The sequence below is a fragment of the Macaca nemestrina genome, chromosome 8, assembly GCF_043159975.1.
Source record: "Macaca nemestrina isolate mMacNem1 chromosome 8, mMacNem.hap1, whole genome shotgun sequence".
NCBI classification, from domain to species: domain Eukaryota; kingdom Metazoa; phylum Chordata; class Mammalia; order Primates; family Cercopithecidae; genus Macaca; species Macaca nemestrina.
The window spans coordinates 130,166,539-130,182,665 of NC_092132.1; the positions used below are offsets into that span (position 1 = coordinate 130,166,539).

The window sequence follows — 16,127 nt, forward strand, 5'->3', positions numbered from 1 at the left end:
AAAACTAAGGAACTTCTATACAGCAAAAGAAATTATCATCAGAGTGAACAGACAACCTGCAGAATGAGAGAAATTTTTTACAATCTATCGATCTGAGAAAGGTCAAATATTCAGAATCCACAAGGAACTTAAATTTACAAGAAAAACAACCCTATTAAAAAGTGGGCAAAGGACATGAACAGACAGTTCTCAAAAGAAGACATTCATGCAGCTAACAAACATATGAAAAAAGCTCAACATCACTGATCTGTAGAGAAATGCAAATCAAAACCACAATGAGATACCGTCTCATGCCAGTTAGAATGGTGATTATTAAAAAGTCAAGAAACAATAGATGCAAGGCTGGTTCAATCATTGTGGAAGACAGTGTAGCAATTCCTCAAAACCTAGAACCAGAAATACCACTTGACCCAGCAATCCCATTACTGGGTATATACCCAAAGGAATATAAATCATTCTATTACAAAGATACATGCATGCACATGTTAACTGCAGTACTATTTACAATAACAATGACATGGAATCAACCCAAATGCCCATCAGTGAGAGACTGGATACAGAAAATGTGGCACATATACACCACGGAATACTATGCAACCATAAAAAGGAACAGGATCGTGTCCTTTGCAGGCACATGAATGGAGATGGAAGCCATTATCCACAGCGAACCAACACAGGAACAGAAAACCAAACACTGCATGTTCTCACAATTCAGAGCTGAACAATGAGAACACAGGGAGGGGAACAACATACTCTGAGGTGTGGTAGGGGGCGGGGCAAGGGAAAGCATCAGGAGAAATAGCTAATGCATGCTGAGCTTAATACCTAGGTGATGGGTTGATTGTTGCAGCAAACCACCATGGCACACATTTATCTATGTAACAAACCTGCACATCCTGCACATGTATACCAGAACCTAAAACAGAATTTCAAAAAAGATAAAAAGTTATTAGAAAAAAATTCAACTGACGAGTCTCTTATTTTTAACAGTAAATGATACAACAAACTGGTCAGTGTCTCAGGGTTACAGACTGATTCTTAGACTTCAGTGTAACAGAACCTGAGCTACCTTAATGGCCAGAAAGCCTCTATTGATGCCACAGAGGCATTTGGCTGCTTGGATAGGCAGCCACAAAATACTAACACATAAAGTTGTCATTTGGAGTCAAACAGGTTTGAATCCAAGCTCTAAAACATAAAAGCTATGTGCTCCTAGGCAGGGTACTTAAATTTTCTGAGCCCCTACCTCTCCACTTAGAAATAAAATACTGTAAAAATACACTTATGTTATATGGTTGTTGAAAGGACTAAATATGAAGATATATTAAAAATCGTTATTTTTTTTCCAACTTTTATTTTAGATTCAGGGGATACCTGTGCCAGTTTGTTATATGGGTAAATCGCATGTCATGGGGGTTTCGTGTACAGATTACTTTGTCACCCAGATAATAAGCATAATGCACTACAGGAAAAAAGGTGTCCGACATTTTAAAGAAACTCTCAGAAGGCACTTGAAAGTCATATTGAAGGGGAATCCAATGCATTTGGGTTCCATCTGAATTTAGTGAAACCATTTGGTTGATAATTATTTTAGGAAATGGGGTCAAATACAGGTTCTGTTGTCATAAATTTGCTTTAGAAGAAATGCTATGGAAAATCGCATACAGTGAGGGAATATGTGCACCGAGTGTGCTGGATTTCAGAGTATTTCTGTAAACTATTATTTGTGTCCCATTTATCTGTATCTTCCTGGCTCCCAGAAGAAGACGTAAGAGTGCAGGTAATTATAACATTGTTATAATTGAATGAATCATGTTTTAGCTTTTCTTAGAATTAATAAATGTTTATTGAGTGAATGTTGACTGAGAATATGTTGTTTCATTTGCAGTAAGAAATGTACAAACATTAAAAAGAGTCTGTTCAGAAAAGACAGATAAATTCCATGTTAATGTGCGTGTATACATGCATTCACTTGCTGTATTTTGTTTCCTATTTCTGTTTCAATTGTCATAGTTGTGTTTAGAAGGATGGATGGATGGATGGATGGGTGGATGGATGGATGGATAGATAGATAGATAGATAGATAGATAGATAGATAGATAGATAGATAGATAGATAGATAGAATCCAATTTTCTTTGGAAGTACATAGAATAAATCATCATAAAATATTAAATTTATGGCCAGGCGGTAGCTCACGCCTGTAATCCCAGCACTTTGGGAGGCCAAGACGGGCAGATCACAAGGTCAGGAGATCAAGACCATCCTGGCTAACAGAGTGAAACCTCATCTCAACTAAAAATACAAAAAAATTAGCCGGGCATGGTGGCGGGCCACTGTAGTCCCAGCTACTCAAGGCTGAGGCAGGAGAATGGTGTGAACCCGAGAGGCGGAGCTTGCAGTGAGCTGAGATTGCATCACTGCACTCCAGCCTGGGTGACAGAATGAGACTCTGTCTCAAAAAAATTTAAATTTCCTCTCTTTGTTACCTTGGACAGTTTCTTTCACTTCTCAGAAACTTGATTTGTAGAATGAGGTTAATAATATAACTTCGGGTTATAGTAAAGATTTTTTAAAAGGTCAAAAAGAAATACAAATATAATCATTGTTATTTAACTCCAAGGTGTAATTGCTGAAAACATCACAAATTCCACTTGACACACACAGGCACACACACACACATGCACATATATAAACACACACATATAAATCTCATCTATCATCATAGATATATATATAATGTATATATATGTGTATGTGTGTGTGTATATATACATATATATATATCTCAAATCAAGATTCTTTGATAAATCAAAAGCTGTACCTGTTGCTCTGGCTCTTTGACCTCTCTTTTATGTAGTGGATGAAGTCTTATAGGATAAACCACTTCATACTTCTTCACTCCAGGGAGTTCTTTTATAGCACTTACTGAGAAAAAAGAAAAAGACTTATCCAGGTAGAACTGAAGTAGGCTGGCCAGTAACGGCCATCCTTACTGCATTCCCAATGAACGATACCACACACAGAAGCCTGAAGTGACGAATGTCAGAGTTATTAATGGGCTGACACCAGCAGAGAGCGACAACCTCAGAAGGCTACTCTTTCCTCTTAACATTTTACTTTAACCTGTATCTTCAGATACGTCCCCCATTAAAAGTTTACAAGTGTTACCGTATTTAGAGAAAGTATTTCTTTTGGATTTTGCCACTTCTCATTATCTTTGATCCCTGCAGTGCAGGGAAATAGCAACAGCCCAGCCAAAAAAAAAACAAAAAACAAAAAAGACAGAAGCGAAAGTAATCCTCTGAGAAACTAATCAGTCCCAGAAAAATTGCATTAAAGCACTGGAAACCATACAAGGTTAGAAAAAAATAACTAATGTACACAATTTTAATTCTATTTTTCTTGGATTTGAAAACAGCAATGTTTTGTACTAGTGAAATAAAACTATGTCACAGTAAGAAAAGGCTCCAATACTAGGTTCATAGAATGAGCTGGCAAAAGCAATGCAGAAAAACCTTCATGTTTTGCATACAAAACATTTAAAAAATGAAAATTAGAGAAGCAGATAATTCAAACAGAATCACTGGCCTGGAAGGCCTTTTTTGAGCCTGCAAGTCATACTGAAAGAGAATTGAAAAGTGATTTGATCCAACCTGTCTGCATCTTAAATGCTCCTCTCCATGTTGTCTTCAGAAGTCTTTTTTTTTTTTATTTTTTATTTTGTTGAGACAAGGTCTTACTCTGTCACCAAGCTGGAGTACAGTGGCACAAACACGGCTCACTGCAGCCTCAACCTCCTGGGCTCAAGCCATCCTTCCACCTCAGCCTCCAGAGTAGCTGGGACTGCAGGTGTGCACCACCATGCCTGGCTATTTTTTTTTTCTATTAGAGAAGAGGTCTCGCTATGTTGCCCAGGCTGGTCTTGAACTCCCGGGCTGTAGCAGTTCTCCTGGCTTGGCCTCCCAAACTGCTGGGATTATAGGCATGAGCCACGGCACCCGGCCTGGAACTCATTTTAGAGAGAGATTCAATTTTGTCAAAGCTAACATTAGATTTTCTATTTTCTTTTTGATTTGCCCATGTGGTCTAGTCTCTGTTCTGCATGAGGTCAATAGATCTGCTCCTTAACTGCTAAAGGTGGCTACAGGCTTAACCAAAATGTGGACTGCAGTAACAGAATGGGGCCTAACTCTACAACTTTCTAAGACTGGAACTGAAAAGGTTTTGTTCTCTTCTCTGAGTAAGGACTAGGAGGGTCTCTAAAGGTAACCCTAGCTCAGAGTACTCAAATCTTAAAGTTCTATGGTGAGATACATTTATGTTACTGTGGTTGATCTTTTAACAAACATAACAGAAGCACTTAAGTATTACTTACTGCTTACCTAGGAGGGCTGTGCTTTTACTCCAGTCATTTATCACAGAGCAAAACATTGTTTAAAGTTTTCTTCAGAAACTAAAGTATAAACTTTCAAAAACTAGTGTTATTATCGTTAATCATTTGAGAATGGCTTTATTTCATTTAATGACTGAAGAGTCACTTGTATTTAACTTTGAAGAACAGAAAAAGGGTTTAAACCAGCTAAGAACTCTTTGAGTCAAAAAGAGTGTTAAAGTAATGAACTATCTTTTCTCTCAGTGGCTTAAGAGTTACTCTAAAAAATATCAAAATTACTTAAAGGCATGGCACTGACTACCTTATTTTTTTATTTGGTTTGAGTCTTTAAATAGTTTGAAAAAAGGAGGCCGAATAAATGGTTTCTAAAGCCAGTTCAAGTGGTTTATGATTTATGCAAATAAATACAGAATCCCCTATAACCTCTTTGAAGAGTCAGTGATCATTAGGATAGCTGAATTCTGATCCATTGTGATAAAATAAGCCTCATTACATTGTCACACTTCAAGAACAACATCACGAGGTGCTTCAGTTCCTCATTTCTTGCTCTCACAGAGGTAATCCCTGGGCATCTTTGATTTCTATTAAATTAACTTTTGGTAAAGGAAAAGAATAACATCAATTATAAAAAATTTTTGAAACATAAGTTCGAAAACCTAAATAAATATTAAATTGATGATTCTTTTTCTGAGTTAAAATTTTTCTAATTTTTGTAATTATTTTGAAACTGTAAGATGCCAAGAGGTAAGAAAATTACTCCTGCCAGAAATTGACTGATGGTATTGACACAATTCCCTGCTGCCTCCTTAATTTAGGGACACAAAACAAGCATACCATAAGGCACCAACATGCTGCCTAGTAGATTACAGTAGCTAACCAATGCGAGTAGTCTTGTTAAAGATAGAGTTAGCGAAGCCAAATTTCACCAATGTTGCAGCCAACACAAATCTTTTAAAATGCTATATTAGAACACACATGATTCTAACAGGAAATACTAGTCCAAGCTGCCTTCGTAGAATAAAATAATAGTTGTGTTCCTGATTTTTTGTATAAAAGCAGAAAATGAAGTGAGTTTCCTTCTCAACACCATTCAGAAATGGTGAGAAGGAAAACAGGCCCATCTAGCCAACACAAATTTTCTCTCACATGCACACTGACCTCTATGCTTCTAGTTAGTATCTGAATCCTAATGTTTCATGAAATCAGAAATTACAAACTAGCTCTTGACTATGGGCTCAAAATATGTAAGTTAGTTATAAAATTTCTTACTAACTTTTTGGTGGATGAACCACTTCCAAATGGAAATCAAAGACAAAGCAAAGCAAAACAAAATCAACAACAACAACAAAAACCCACAGCATTTCTTTTAAAAGTCTTTGGCAACCTCTCAATCTCTTCAGTTTGAAGTGAATGGAATTCCAGCTCCTTCCAAACTCTTGCCACTCCATATATTCTCTAAAGAAACCAAATAGAATTTCTCTTAAAGGCTCTCATTTTCCGGAAACCTAGAAGTCCCTGAAATAATGAGATCTGGAATACAAGAAATTACACAGCCATTGTAAACCTAATATTGTTTAGCTCATCCGCCTTCAAGTTTAATGGAGATGGTGCAGTCTCATCCCCACTGAATAACATCATGTTAATTATTTTGAAGCCTGAGGAACAAACACAACCAACTGCCATCCAGGGATTACACAAATCCAGGGTGTAACACAATATGTTTCTATTAATTCATTTTAATACTTGCCTTCTCTCTCCCACAGAACTCACATGTTGGATTAGTCTTGAATAGCAAAACCAGATCAGGAAAAAGAAAACTGTTATTTTGGTTTAGAATGGATAATTATTTTTGACTGTTTTGAGTTTTAGAAAAACCAAAGCTCATTAACAACATTAATATGATCAACATTAGTCTGGATTGCTTCATTATTTGTTCATGTGTTTGGGGTCATTTTGAAAATGGGAACATTAGTATGTAATATCGACATTTTCATTTTTGTTCAAATGTGTTTGAAACTGTTCAAAGAAATGTCTTCTTTCCAAACTGAACACATCACATTAAATGCTGAATTAGGGTTTACACAAGGATATTGACTTACGTTCTGGGATTCTCTGTATCTCATCAATCCATCTTGTGGTTTTAAACTTCATGCATTAAAAGTGAGTACAAACAAAAGGAAAAAACTGCATTTCAATTAAGTCTATTATTTTGGCTATTTTGATTAAATTGTATATATCCTTTTCAGTCTTCTAGTCACCTTATAAAGGCAAGGAATAACTGGTAGTTTGAAATAAAATAATTTCAAAATTGCTGTACCCCCGGGTATTCTACTGTAATAAGGTAAAGACCTTTCTCCTATATTGATGCACTCATTTACATCTTCACCCCGCAAACACCTGTCACATCCTTTTAAATATTTGCTTTTCCTTTTTGTAGGATGAAATCCCGTAAGTCATTTTTTCTCAGGGGATTGTGAAGTTCACTACACACAACCGGCCTTATTTTACATCTCCTTCTTTTATGTCAACCGTTTGGGAATTGGGTAGAAGTCGTGGTCAGAGGGGCATATATTTATTGCTTTGATGATAGGGGCAGAGAACAAAGAGGAAGAGGTGGGAAATGAAAATTGCTTTACTTCTTAGATTCTGACTAGAAAGGCCACCCAAATGGGAATCATAACAGGGATAGTTCAGTGGCAAAAAAGACTCCCTTAAAAATGCAAGCTGGAAGTTAAAGGAGGGGTGGCATCACACTTCTAGGCGTGACATCAGAGGAAGCTGCGTCTCTTGGTGCCATGTTGTACAGGCACCGTCAGGGCAGCAGAACCGATTGGTGTGCCTAATTGCACAGAAGGGTTGTAATGTGCATGGGACCCAGTGTTAGTCATGCGAATCTGTTAATGGATCCAGCTTGATCTTTTTTTTCTTTTTTTTTTTTTTTTTTTTTTTTTTTTTTTTTTTTTGAGACGGAGTCTCGCTCTGTTGCCCAGGCTGGAGTGCAGTGGCCGGATCTCCGCTCACTGCAAGCTCCGCCTCCCGGGTTCGCGCCATTCTTCTGCTTCAGCCTCCCGAGGAGCTGGGACTACAGGCGCCCGCCACGACGTCCGGCTAATTTTTTGTATTTTTAGTAGAGACGGGGTTTCACCGTGTTAGCCAGGATGGTCTCGATCTCCTGACCTTGTGATCCGCCCATCTCGGCCTCCCAAAGTGCTGGGATTACAGGCTTGAGCCATCACGCCCGGCCCCGCTTGATCTTTATGCTCTGCAACAAAGCTAGTGCCCAAGCAGTTCTTGTATTTCAGCTAAGAGCGGGTTCCTGAAAAGCTGTTGGTGATAGCAGTCTTGGAGAATGGAGAGAAAAAATATTTCTATTAAGTTTGACTCAAAAAGTAGGAATTTCAGGTCAATATTAAATGCCTGACATCAGTTTTATTTTTTTTAATATTTCAGGCTCATTTTACCAAAAGAAAGCTGGTGTAACACGTTCACATCAGACAAAATAGATATCAAAGCAAAAGGCATTAGAGATGAAGAGGATCACTGCACAGTGATAAAAGGTTCAGTTCAGATATAGGTACATATTAAAAGTGAGTGCAAACAAAAACATAGAAGCAAAAATATACAGAAATGGAAAATAATCAGATAATTAAAGATATTAGGTTAGATGAAATTTTTATAAGTCTTGAAAACAAATCAAAAACAAGTCAGAAGCAGGAAAATCATTTTTAGCAACAAAGTACTAAGAGGGTGCATGGACAAGGGAAAGTTTTCCCTTCCTAAGCCCCATACCTCTAGCTGATAATCTGTTCCCATCCCCAGGTCCCAGCAAACATTCTAAGACCCACAAACAGGTTTACTGGGGAGGAATTCGAGGCACTGCAGTTCATGTGCTGAGTTAAATAAGCTCTGGAAATAGAAATAAGCTGAAGAATCACGATACCTAATCTAATTTAACCAAAATCTAATTAGAGAATTTACCAGCAATTGAGAGACTTGCTAGACACAATTTCTTGTTGGGAAGGTAGTATTTTTCTCCTTTCAAATTTTTAAATGTTTGATATAACCAGCAAAATAAAAGTAAATTATCAAGTTAAGCTTAATAGCAATATTGTTTTGTTACATAATATCATAATACCTTATAAATTTAAAAAAGATAGTTAATTACTTCCAATTAGTCACATTTATTATTGCTAATAATGAATAAATACAAAAATATACACTCAAGCAGAAAGAGCCAAACTGGCTCCCATAATAATAGCAGGTATTTTCCTAAGCCTTGTACACAGTAATAGTCAAATTTGCCACATCTTTACCATTCTTTAAATGACAAGCTGGGTTTTATTAATTCCACTTTTTCAGCCAGAACTCATATTCATTATTTAAATTGTGCTGTATGAAATTGTCCATTTTATTTCTATATATTCTCAGATGAGATGCATACATATTGGTTCAAGACCTCTTGTTGCCTCTTTTTAACATTGTCTTTATATCACTCACAGCCCCCAAACAACAGGTTAAAACCAGCCCAACTAGTTAGTAAAATTGGTTGAGAAAAAGAAAAAAGTCAAAATAGTTTATACAATAAAACTATTAGGAGATGATGAAAAGTTCGCTAATGCATTCAATAGAACCTGAAAAAGAGCTAAACACGTACCTGGAACAGGAGAGAGGAGGAGACTGACTGTCAGGAGAGCTTGCAACATGCTGGGTGATTCCAGGAGCACAGTGTCTGCTCTTCTCGCTCAGATGGGCGCTGCTGGGTCTGTCCCTGCCTCCTCTCCAGTGAGACAGAATGAAACTCCCTGGTTCATTCTTGACTCTGATTCAGGAAGTGTTTACTAAAGGTGTTGCACAACCTCGAAGCTGTGGTCCTGCAACAATGGGACAGCAGGAGGAAGTGCTGGCTGCCTCCTGGCTGTAAGATTCCTTGATCTGAACTATTGTTTCACTCTCCTTCTCCATACTCCCCACTCCAAAGTAGTACATTTCCAACATATTATTATAGCCAGATAAGCTACAAGGAAATAGGCAACGGCATTAATCAGTCTTGAAAAATATGCCATTGATTTACATTATGGATATATGGATACAATATATAAATATATATGTTTAAATATATTTTACATATGTAAAATTGTAGGAAAAAAGTTATTAAGAATGTTATTTTTCCCCCACATACATAATGTGGTTATGTAAAGCAATTCCTAATTCAACCTAATTACTATATAGCATTCTCTTTTCCTTTATTTTCTATTCTCACACAAGGGTACTCTCAGGAAGCTTTAACTATCCTGAAATAAGAATGTCTGACAATATAAGCACAAGAATTTTTAGATCCCTGGGGGTATTTGTATCATAACTGACAACAGGAGTGTGGAAAAAGGAGTCAAGACCCAAATGATACAATTTTAGGATCTGTCACTGGTGGTAGTAAGGCTAAATTGGGCATGTCCAAAAATCATATTTATAACCAATAAAATAACTAGTCAGTTGAGCTGCTTATTAAGTTTTAGGTACTGATAGGGTTTGGTTGTGTCCCCACCCAAATCTCATCCTGAATTGTAGCTCCCATAATCCCCGTGTGTTGTGGGAGGGACCCAGTGGGAGATAATTGAATCAAGGGGTGGGCTTTTCCCACACTGCACTTGTGATAGTGAGTAAGTCTCATAAGATCCAATGATTTTATAAAGGGCAGTTCCCCTGCTCAGGCTCTCTCTGCCTGCCTCCATGTAAGATGTATCTTTGTTCCTCCTTCACCTTCTACCATGAGTGTGAGTCTTCCCCAGCCATGTTAAACTGTGAGTGCATGAAACCTCTTTTTCTTTATAAGTTACCCTGTCTCAGATATTTCTTCATAATAGTGTGAAAATGGACTAATACAGGTACTCTCCTAAATCTACTGTACTTGTTATTTTATTAGTCCTTATGATATGTATTATGCATTTACATTCATTTTTCAGGTGAAAAATTGAGGTTTTAAAGGCAAAATTCAAATGATTAAGACTCGGTTGTCCTCATTGTATAGATTAAGAAGATTAAGCAGATAAAGTCACCTATTCAGTAAGTGGTAGAAGTGGAATCTGAGCTATGTGTTGTCTGGGCTCTTAGTCATATACTCTAATGCTTTCCCTTGGCTTAGCTGACTTATACTCCCAGTCTTATTTCTATTGATACGATTCTGGGAGAATAAAAATAACTATGAAATTCTTAAGGAATAGAAATAACACCGAGGACCAGTTATTACCACAAAATGTTGTCCTACTCCACTAAAATCACGCATCATTTTACAGATTCTGAAACACATTCTTATACTACAGAGATTGCAGTGATGATTGATATCTCCAAATGATCATAAAGTCATCAACTAAAAACCACAAGGGAATTTTTTAGTCTAGTTATTGAGCATTTTAACCATCAGGATTGTGATTCATGGATTTCTTGCCTTTTCAACCCAAGTTCCATTGCTTTATCTTTCCCAGGGAACATAAAGGACACTTCAACTTTTTAATTATTACATGTTTTTCCTCCATCAATTCAATGTAATTTTACTTATAGCTATTATGTGTCAGACACTGAGATTGCAGTTAAAAAAACACAATCATGGCCAGGTGTGGTGGCTCACGCCTGTAATCCCAGCACTTTGGGAGGCTGAGGCTGACGGATTACCTGAGATCAGAATTTGAGACCAGCCTGCCCAACATGGTGAAACCCCACCTCTACTAAAAATTAAAAAATCAGCTGGGTGTGGTGGCAGGCACCTGTAATCCAGTTACTCAGGAGGCTGAGGTAGGAGAATTGACTGATTGCTTGAACCTAGGAGGCACAGGCTGCAGTGAGCTGAGATTGCACCACCACACTCCAGCCTGGGCAACAGAGCAAGACACTGTCTCAAACAAAAAACACAATCACTTTCATTGAGATGTTCACAATATGAGAAAAGTTCAATTACTATAAAATTGCACAAAGTGAGTACCACCTATAAATGATCACAATATCACAAGGTGTTTAGTGTTACAATAGATTTATCAATAGAAATCAGAGGTCTACACCAAACAGGGCAGGGAGCGCATTCTGGAGGCAGGAGTCCTGGGAAAAGGACTCCCTATTTCATAAATGGTGCTGGGACAGCTTGCTAGCCATATGCAGAAGAATAAAACTGGACCACTACCTTATACCATATACAAAAATTAACTCAAGATGGATTAAAGATTTAAACATAAGACCTCAAACTATGACAATCCTAGAAGAAAACCTAGGAAATGACATTCTGGACATTGGCCCTAGGAAACAAGTTATGACTTAAGTCCTCAAAAGCAATTGTAATGAAAACAAAAATGGACAAGTGGGACCTAATTAAATTAAAGAGCTTCTGTACAGCAAAAAAAAAAAAAAAAACTATCAGCAGAGCAAACCAACAACCTGCATAACGGGTGAAAATATGAGCAAACTACACAGCTGACAAAAGTCTTTTAATATCCAGAATCTATAAGGAATTTAAACAATTGAACAAGCAAGAAACAAATAGCCTCATTGAAAAAATGAGCAAAAGGCCAGGTACAGTGGTTCATGCCTGTAATCCTAGCACTCTGGGAGGCCGAGGCGGGTGGATCACCTGAAGTCAGAGGTTTGAGACCAGCCTGGCCAACATGGTGAAACCTCATCTCTATTAAAAATACAAAAATTAGCCACGTGTGGTAGGCACCTGTAGTCCCAGCTACTTGGGAGGCTGAGGCAGGAGAATCACTTGAACCCAGAGGAGGAGGTTGCAGTGAACCAAGATTGCATCACTGCACTCCTGCCTGGGTCACAGAGCGAGACTCTGTCTCAAAACAAACAAAAACAAAAAAGTCAAATGAGCAGACACTTCTCCAAAGAAGACATACAAGCAGTTAACAAACATGTGAAAAAGTGCCCAACATAATTATCAGACTACACATTTTAAAAAATGAGATACCATCTCACACCAGCCAAAATTGCTCTTATTAAAAAGTCAAAAAAATGACGAACACTGGTGAGGCTGCATAGAAAAGGAAACACTCAGACAATGTTGGTAGGAATGTAAATTAGTTCAGCCAGTCTGGAAAGCAGTTTGGAGATTTCTCAAAGAAATTAGAATAGAACTGTCATTTGGCCCAACAATCCTTTTACTGGATATATAGCCAAAAGAATAATTATTCTACCAAGAAGACACATGCACTCGTATGTTCATCATAGTACTATCCACAAGAGCAATGACGTGGAATCAAGCTAGGTGCCCATCAGTGGTGGAATGGATGAATAAAATGTGGTACATACATACCATGGAATACCATGTAGCTACAAGAAAGAATTAAATTGTGTTCTTTGCAGCAACATGAATCACCTAGAGGCCATTACCCTTAGTGAATTAATGCAGAAGGAGAAAATCAAACACTGCATGTTTTCAATTATACATGGGAGCTAAACGTTGGGTACTCACGGACATAAAGATGATTATAATAGGCACTGGGGACTGCTGGAGAAGGGAGGGAAGAGGGGAAAGGGCTGAAAACCTAGCTATTGGATACCATGCTGAGTACCCAGGTGGTGGGATTATTTGTATCCCAAACCTCAGCATCACGCAATATATCCATGTAACAAATGGATATGTACCTCCTTGAATCTAAAATAAAAGTTGGAAAAAAAGAATTAATTATGAGAATAAGTAAGGACGATATATTAGAGCACATTAGTTTATGGCTGGTAGTGTTTGGAACTGTTGGAGCAAAGAATGCCTGGGAGAATGGGAAGATACCCTGCTAAGCGTTAAGAGTTCATGCTTGACTTTGACCCTTTGGTGAATGGGCACCACTGATGGGATCGAATGAGAGGGAGTATAACTTTCCTGCTTGCCTCTTGAGGAGGGGAGTGCACTGGAAATTGTGAATGATGACAGTCTGCACACTGATCCATGTGGAATTTTAAATTGGCACTTGTTCTTCAGGTCTTTTCAATTCTCTTGTAGTCGTTATTTGCCTTTGATCACAGTTTGTTCCAGTTATCATTCTCATAATTTTTTATCATTCTTCATAGCCCAGAGTTAAATTTATAATTCCCTTTACTGTCAAAGAATTTATACCAATCTCTAAATGAATTTTATTTTCTGCTTCCCTGGTTATTTCATCAAAGATGTATTAAGCAAGCGTAAAAGTAGAATTTGGACAGTCAGCTTAATTTTCCCCTTTGTTTCTTTGTGATAAATACAGCATTATCGTTGACATCTTTAATTGTCATGACTTGTCAAACTCTTTGCCAGAATATAAAATATAAATGGCTGAAAGAAGAGCCACATGAGTGAAAAAACATATAATACATGAAGAGGAGTACAATAGAATGAGAAAAAGCATAAGGCAGCACTCAAAACCTGTGCTAAAACATTCAATAATGTTCTATATGTATATAATAAATTATGCACAGGAATAATGTATGCATATATACATATCATTACTATTGACTGATTATACACACATGAACAGTCATGGATCACTTAATGGGGATACAGTCTGAGAAATGTGTCATTAGATGATTTCGTTGGTTTGTGTTACAGTATACTTACACAAAGCTAGATGTTATAGACTACCACACACCTAGGCTGTATGGTGTAGCCTATTCCTCCTAGGCTACAAACCTGTATAGCATGTTACTGTACTGTATACTGTAGGCAGTTGTAATACAATGGTAAGTATCACGAAACTAAATAATATCTAAGTGTAGAAATTATATACAATATTGAAATCTTATAGGACCACATCATATGTGCAATCTATCAATGACTGAAATGTCATTTATGTGGTACATAACTATATACGTTTATGTGTGTATATATACACACACATAAATATACACACATATGCACACATAAATATATATAAACCCTCTCTTTTTTGGGGGATGGTCTTGCTCTGTTGCCCAGGTTGGAGTGCGTTGGCATGATCTCAGGTCACTGTAACCTCTGCCTCCTGGATTAAACCTTCTTTCTATTATACATAGGTATGTGCCACATAAATGACATTTCAGTCATCAATGGATTGCTCTTATGATAGTGGTCCATCATCACATATAATTGTATGTATATATGTATATGTGTATAAAAATATAAATATATTTAGGATAGTATTTCAGAAATAATACTACAAGGTATGAGTGTTGCAAAAGGAAGTATGGAATGGTGTAAAATCAGATTTAAATCTTAGAACAATTACACTGGCAGCAGTGTAGAGAATGACTCTAAAGTCTGATTAGATCAGAGAACAGAAACCAGTTGTAAGTGAAAATGAAAGAAAGCAGGAGTCTGAATTTAAGTAGAAACAATAGGGATGGAAAGAAGGGGAGAGGTTTGAGAAATATTTATTAAGTATATTGGAGAGATACAGTTATTAATTAGATATGGGGGTGCTAAAATAAAAAAGGGTTTATTAAATATGTAGTGTCTACTATGTGCCAACTACTGGAATAGGTTTTAGGGATTAGGCTTTGAACACAGAGATAAAAATGTATACTTGCTTGGAGATGAGAATCTAATTGGAATGGGAACGTGAGCAAAATCAATGCTATGAAAAAAATAAAACTAGGTGACAAGTTCTGAACAAACATCCATTGCTCATTCCCACTGTTTCCTGCCATGGGAAGACTACCCAGTAGCATAACCTCCTAGCCCCTTTCTGACCTTTGCCTTATATTGCCAAGGCAAGTAGAGGGACCCATCTACCTGGCTTCTTCCTCTTCTCCTTCTCTTGGGAGCACATGTGTGTTCTGCTTCTCCATCCTTAAGTGTCCAGGGGCGCAGTGAAGAGCTGTCCTCGTGTGGAACAGAGCCAGCCCAATGAAATTCCTGGGAAAGGTAGATGAGCCCACTGAATTCTGGGGACCAGTGCTAGCAAACATGCTAGTCCAAAGTTATAAACCACATTTTGGTCGTATCCAGCATTAACAATTACAAGGGGGATGTTTTAGTCTTTATTTTCCTTGCCTGCTTTCTCAGATGGCTCAGAGATACAGTGAGGAAGATGAATATTTTTAATTGCTTTATCTTAAAGACCAACAAGAAGGGGTAGGAAGGAAGGAGAGCTGGGGCTCCTTATTCCTCTTTTGGGAGATAACAGATGTTGTGGGCTCTAAATGATGAGAACCTAAACATGAAAAAACATGAGGGAAGAGCATTTCAGGTAGAGGGAACAGAAAATGCAAAAGGTTGAGGCTGAAGCACACTCAACATGTCCAAGAACAAAAAGCGAATCCAGGTGGCTGGAGCGACTGAAGGAGAAGAGTCAGTGGGAGATGTGGGGAAAGGGGGTAAGAATGTTGAGCCTGAAATTGGCTTATTTCAAGTGCAATGGAACACCCTTGGTGGAACTTCAGTACATTTCTAAAATTTATCCACAGAGACAGAAATACAGAGTGGAAGAAGAGAGACCAATTCAGAAGCTGCACATCCAAAAAACACATCCAAAAAACAATGGGTCAGTGAGGTAGCAGTGAAAATGGAGGTCAGTGCTCAGGTTAGGGACATATTTAGGCAGTAGAGATGCCAACGTTTGCTTATGGCTTAATTCTCTGATCTTTGTGTAGGAATCTGAGTTAGATAATTGCCTTGTTCCCTTAGAGTGGAGATTCACACAAGAGAGCAGGTAAGGGAAAAAAATGCGTGAGTTTAGTTTGGGACATGTTACATTCAGGCAGAATATTCAGTAATTAATTAGAAAAAACATGTTTGGA

At 37.6% G+C, this 16,127-nt stretch overlaps 1 protein-coding gene across 1 annotated transcript in view; it reads right to left on the reverse strand.

Annotated features, from left to right (window-relative positions):
• The window catches only part of LOC105482052 (ADAM metallopeptidase domain 28), a 596,506-nt gene that overhangs the window by 55,408 nt on the left and 524,971 nt on the right, over positions 1-16,127 (reverse strand). The window contains exons 8-9 of the mRNA XM_071068485.1: positions 9,049-9,408; positions 2,823-2,926 (exon numbers count right to left, since the gene is read on the reverse strand). Coding sequence (XP_070924586.1) covers positions 2,823-2,926; positions 9,049-9,097 — 153 coding nt within the window. The 5' untranslated portion in view covers positions 9,098-9,408. The remainder of the gene's footprint in view (positions 1-2,822; positions 2,927-9,048; positions 9,409-16,127) is intronic.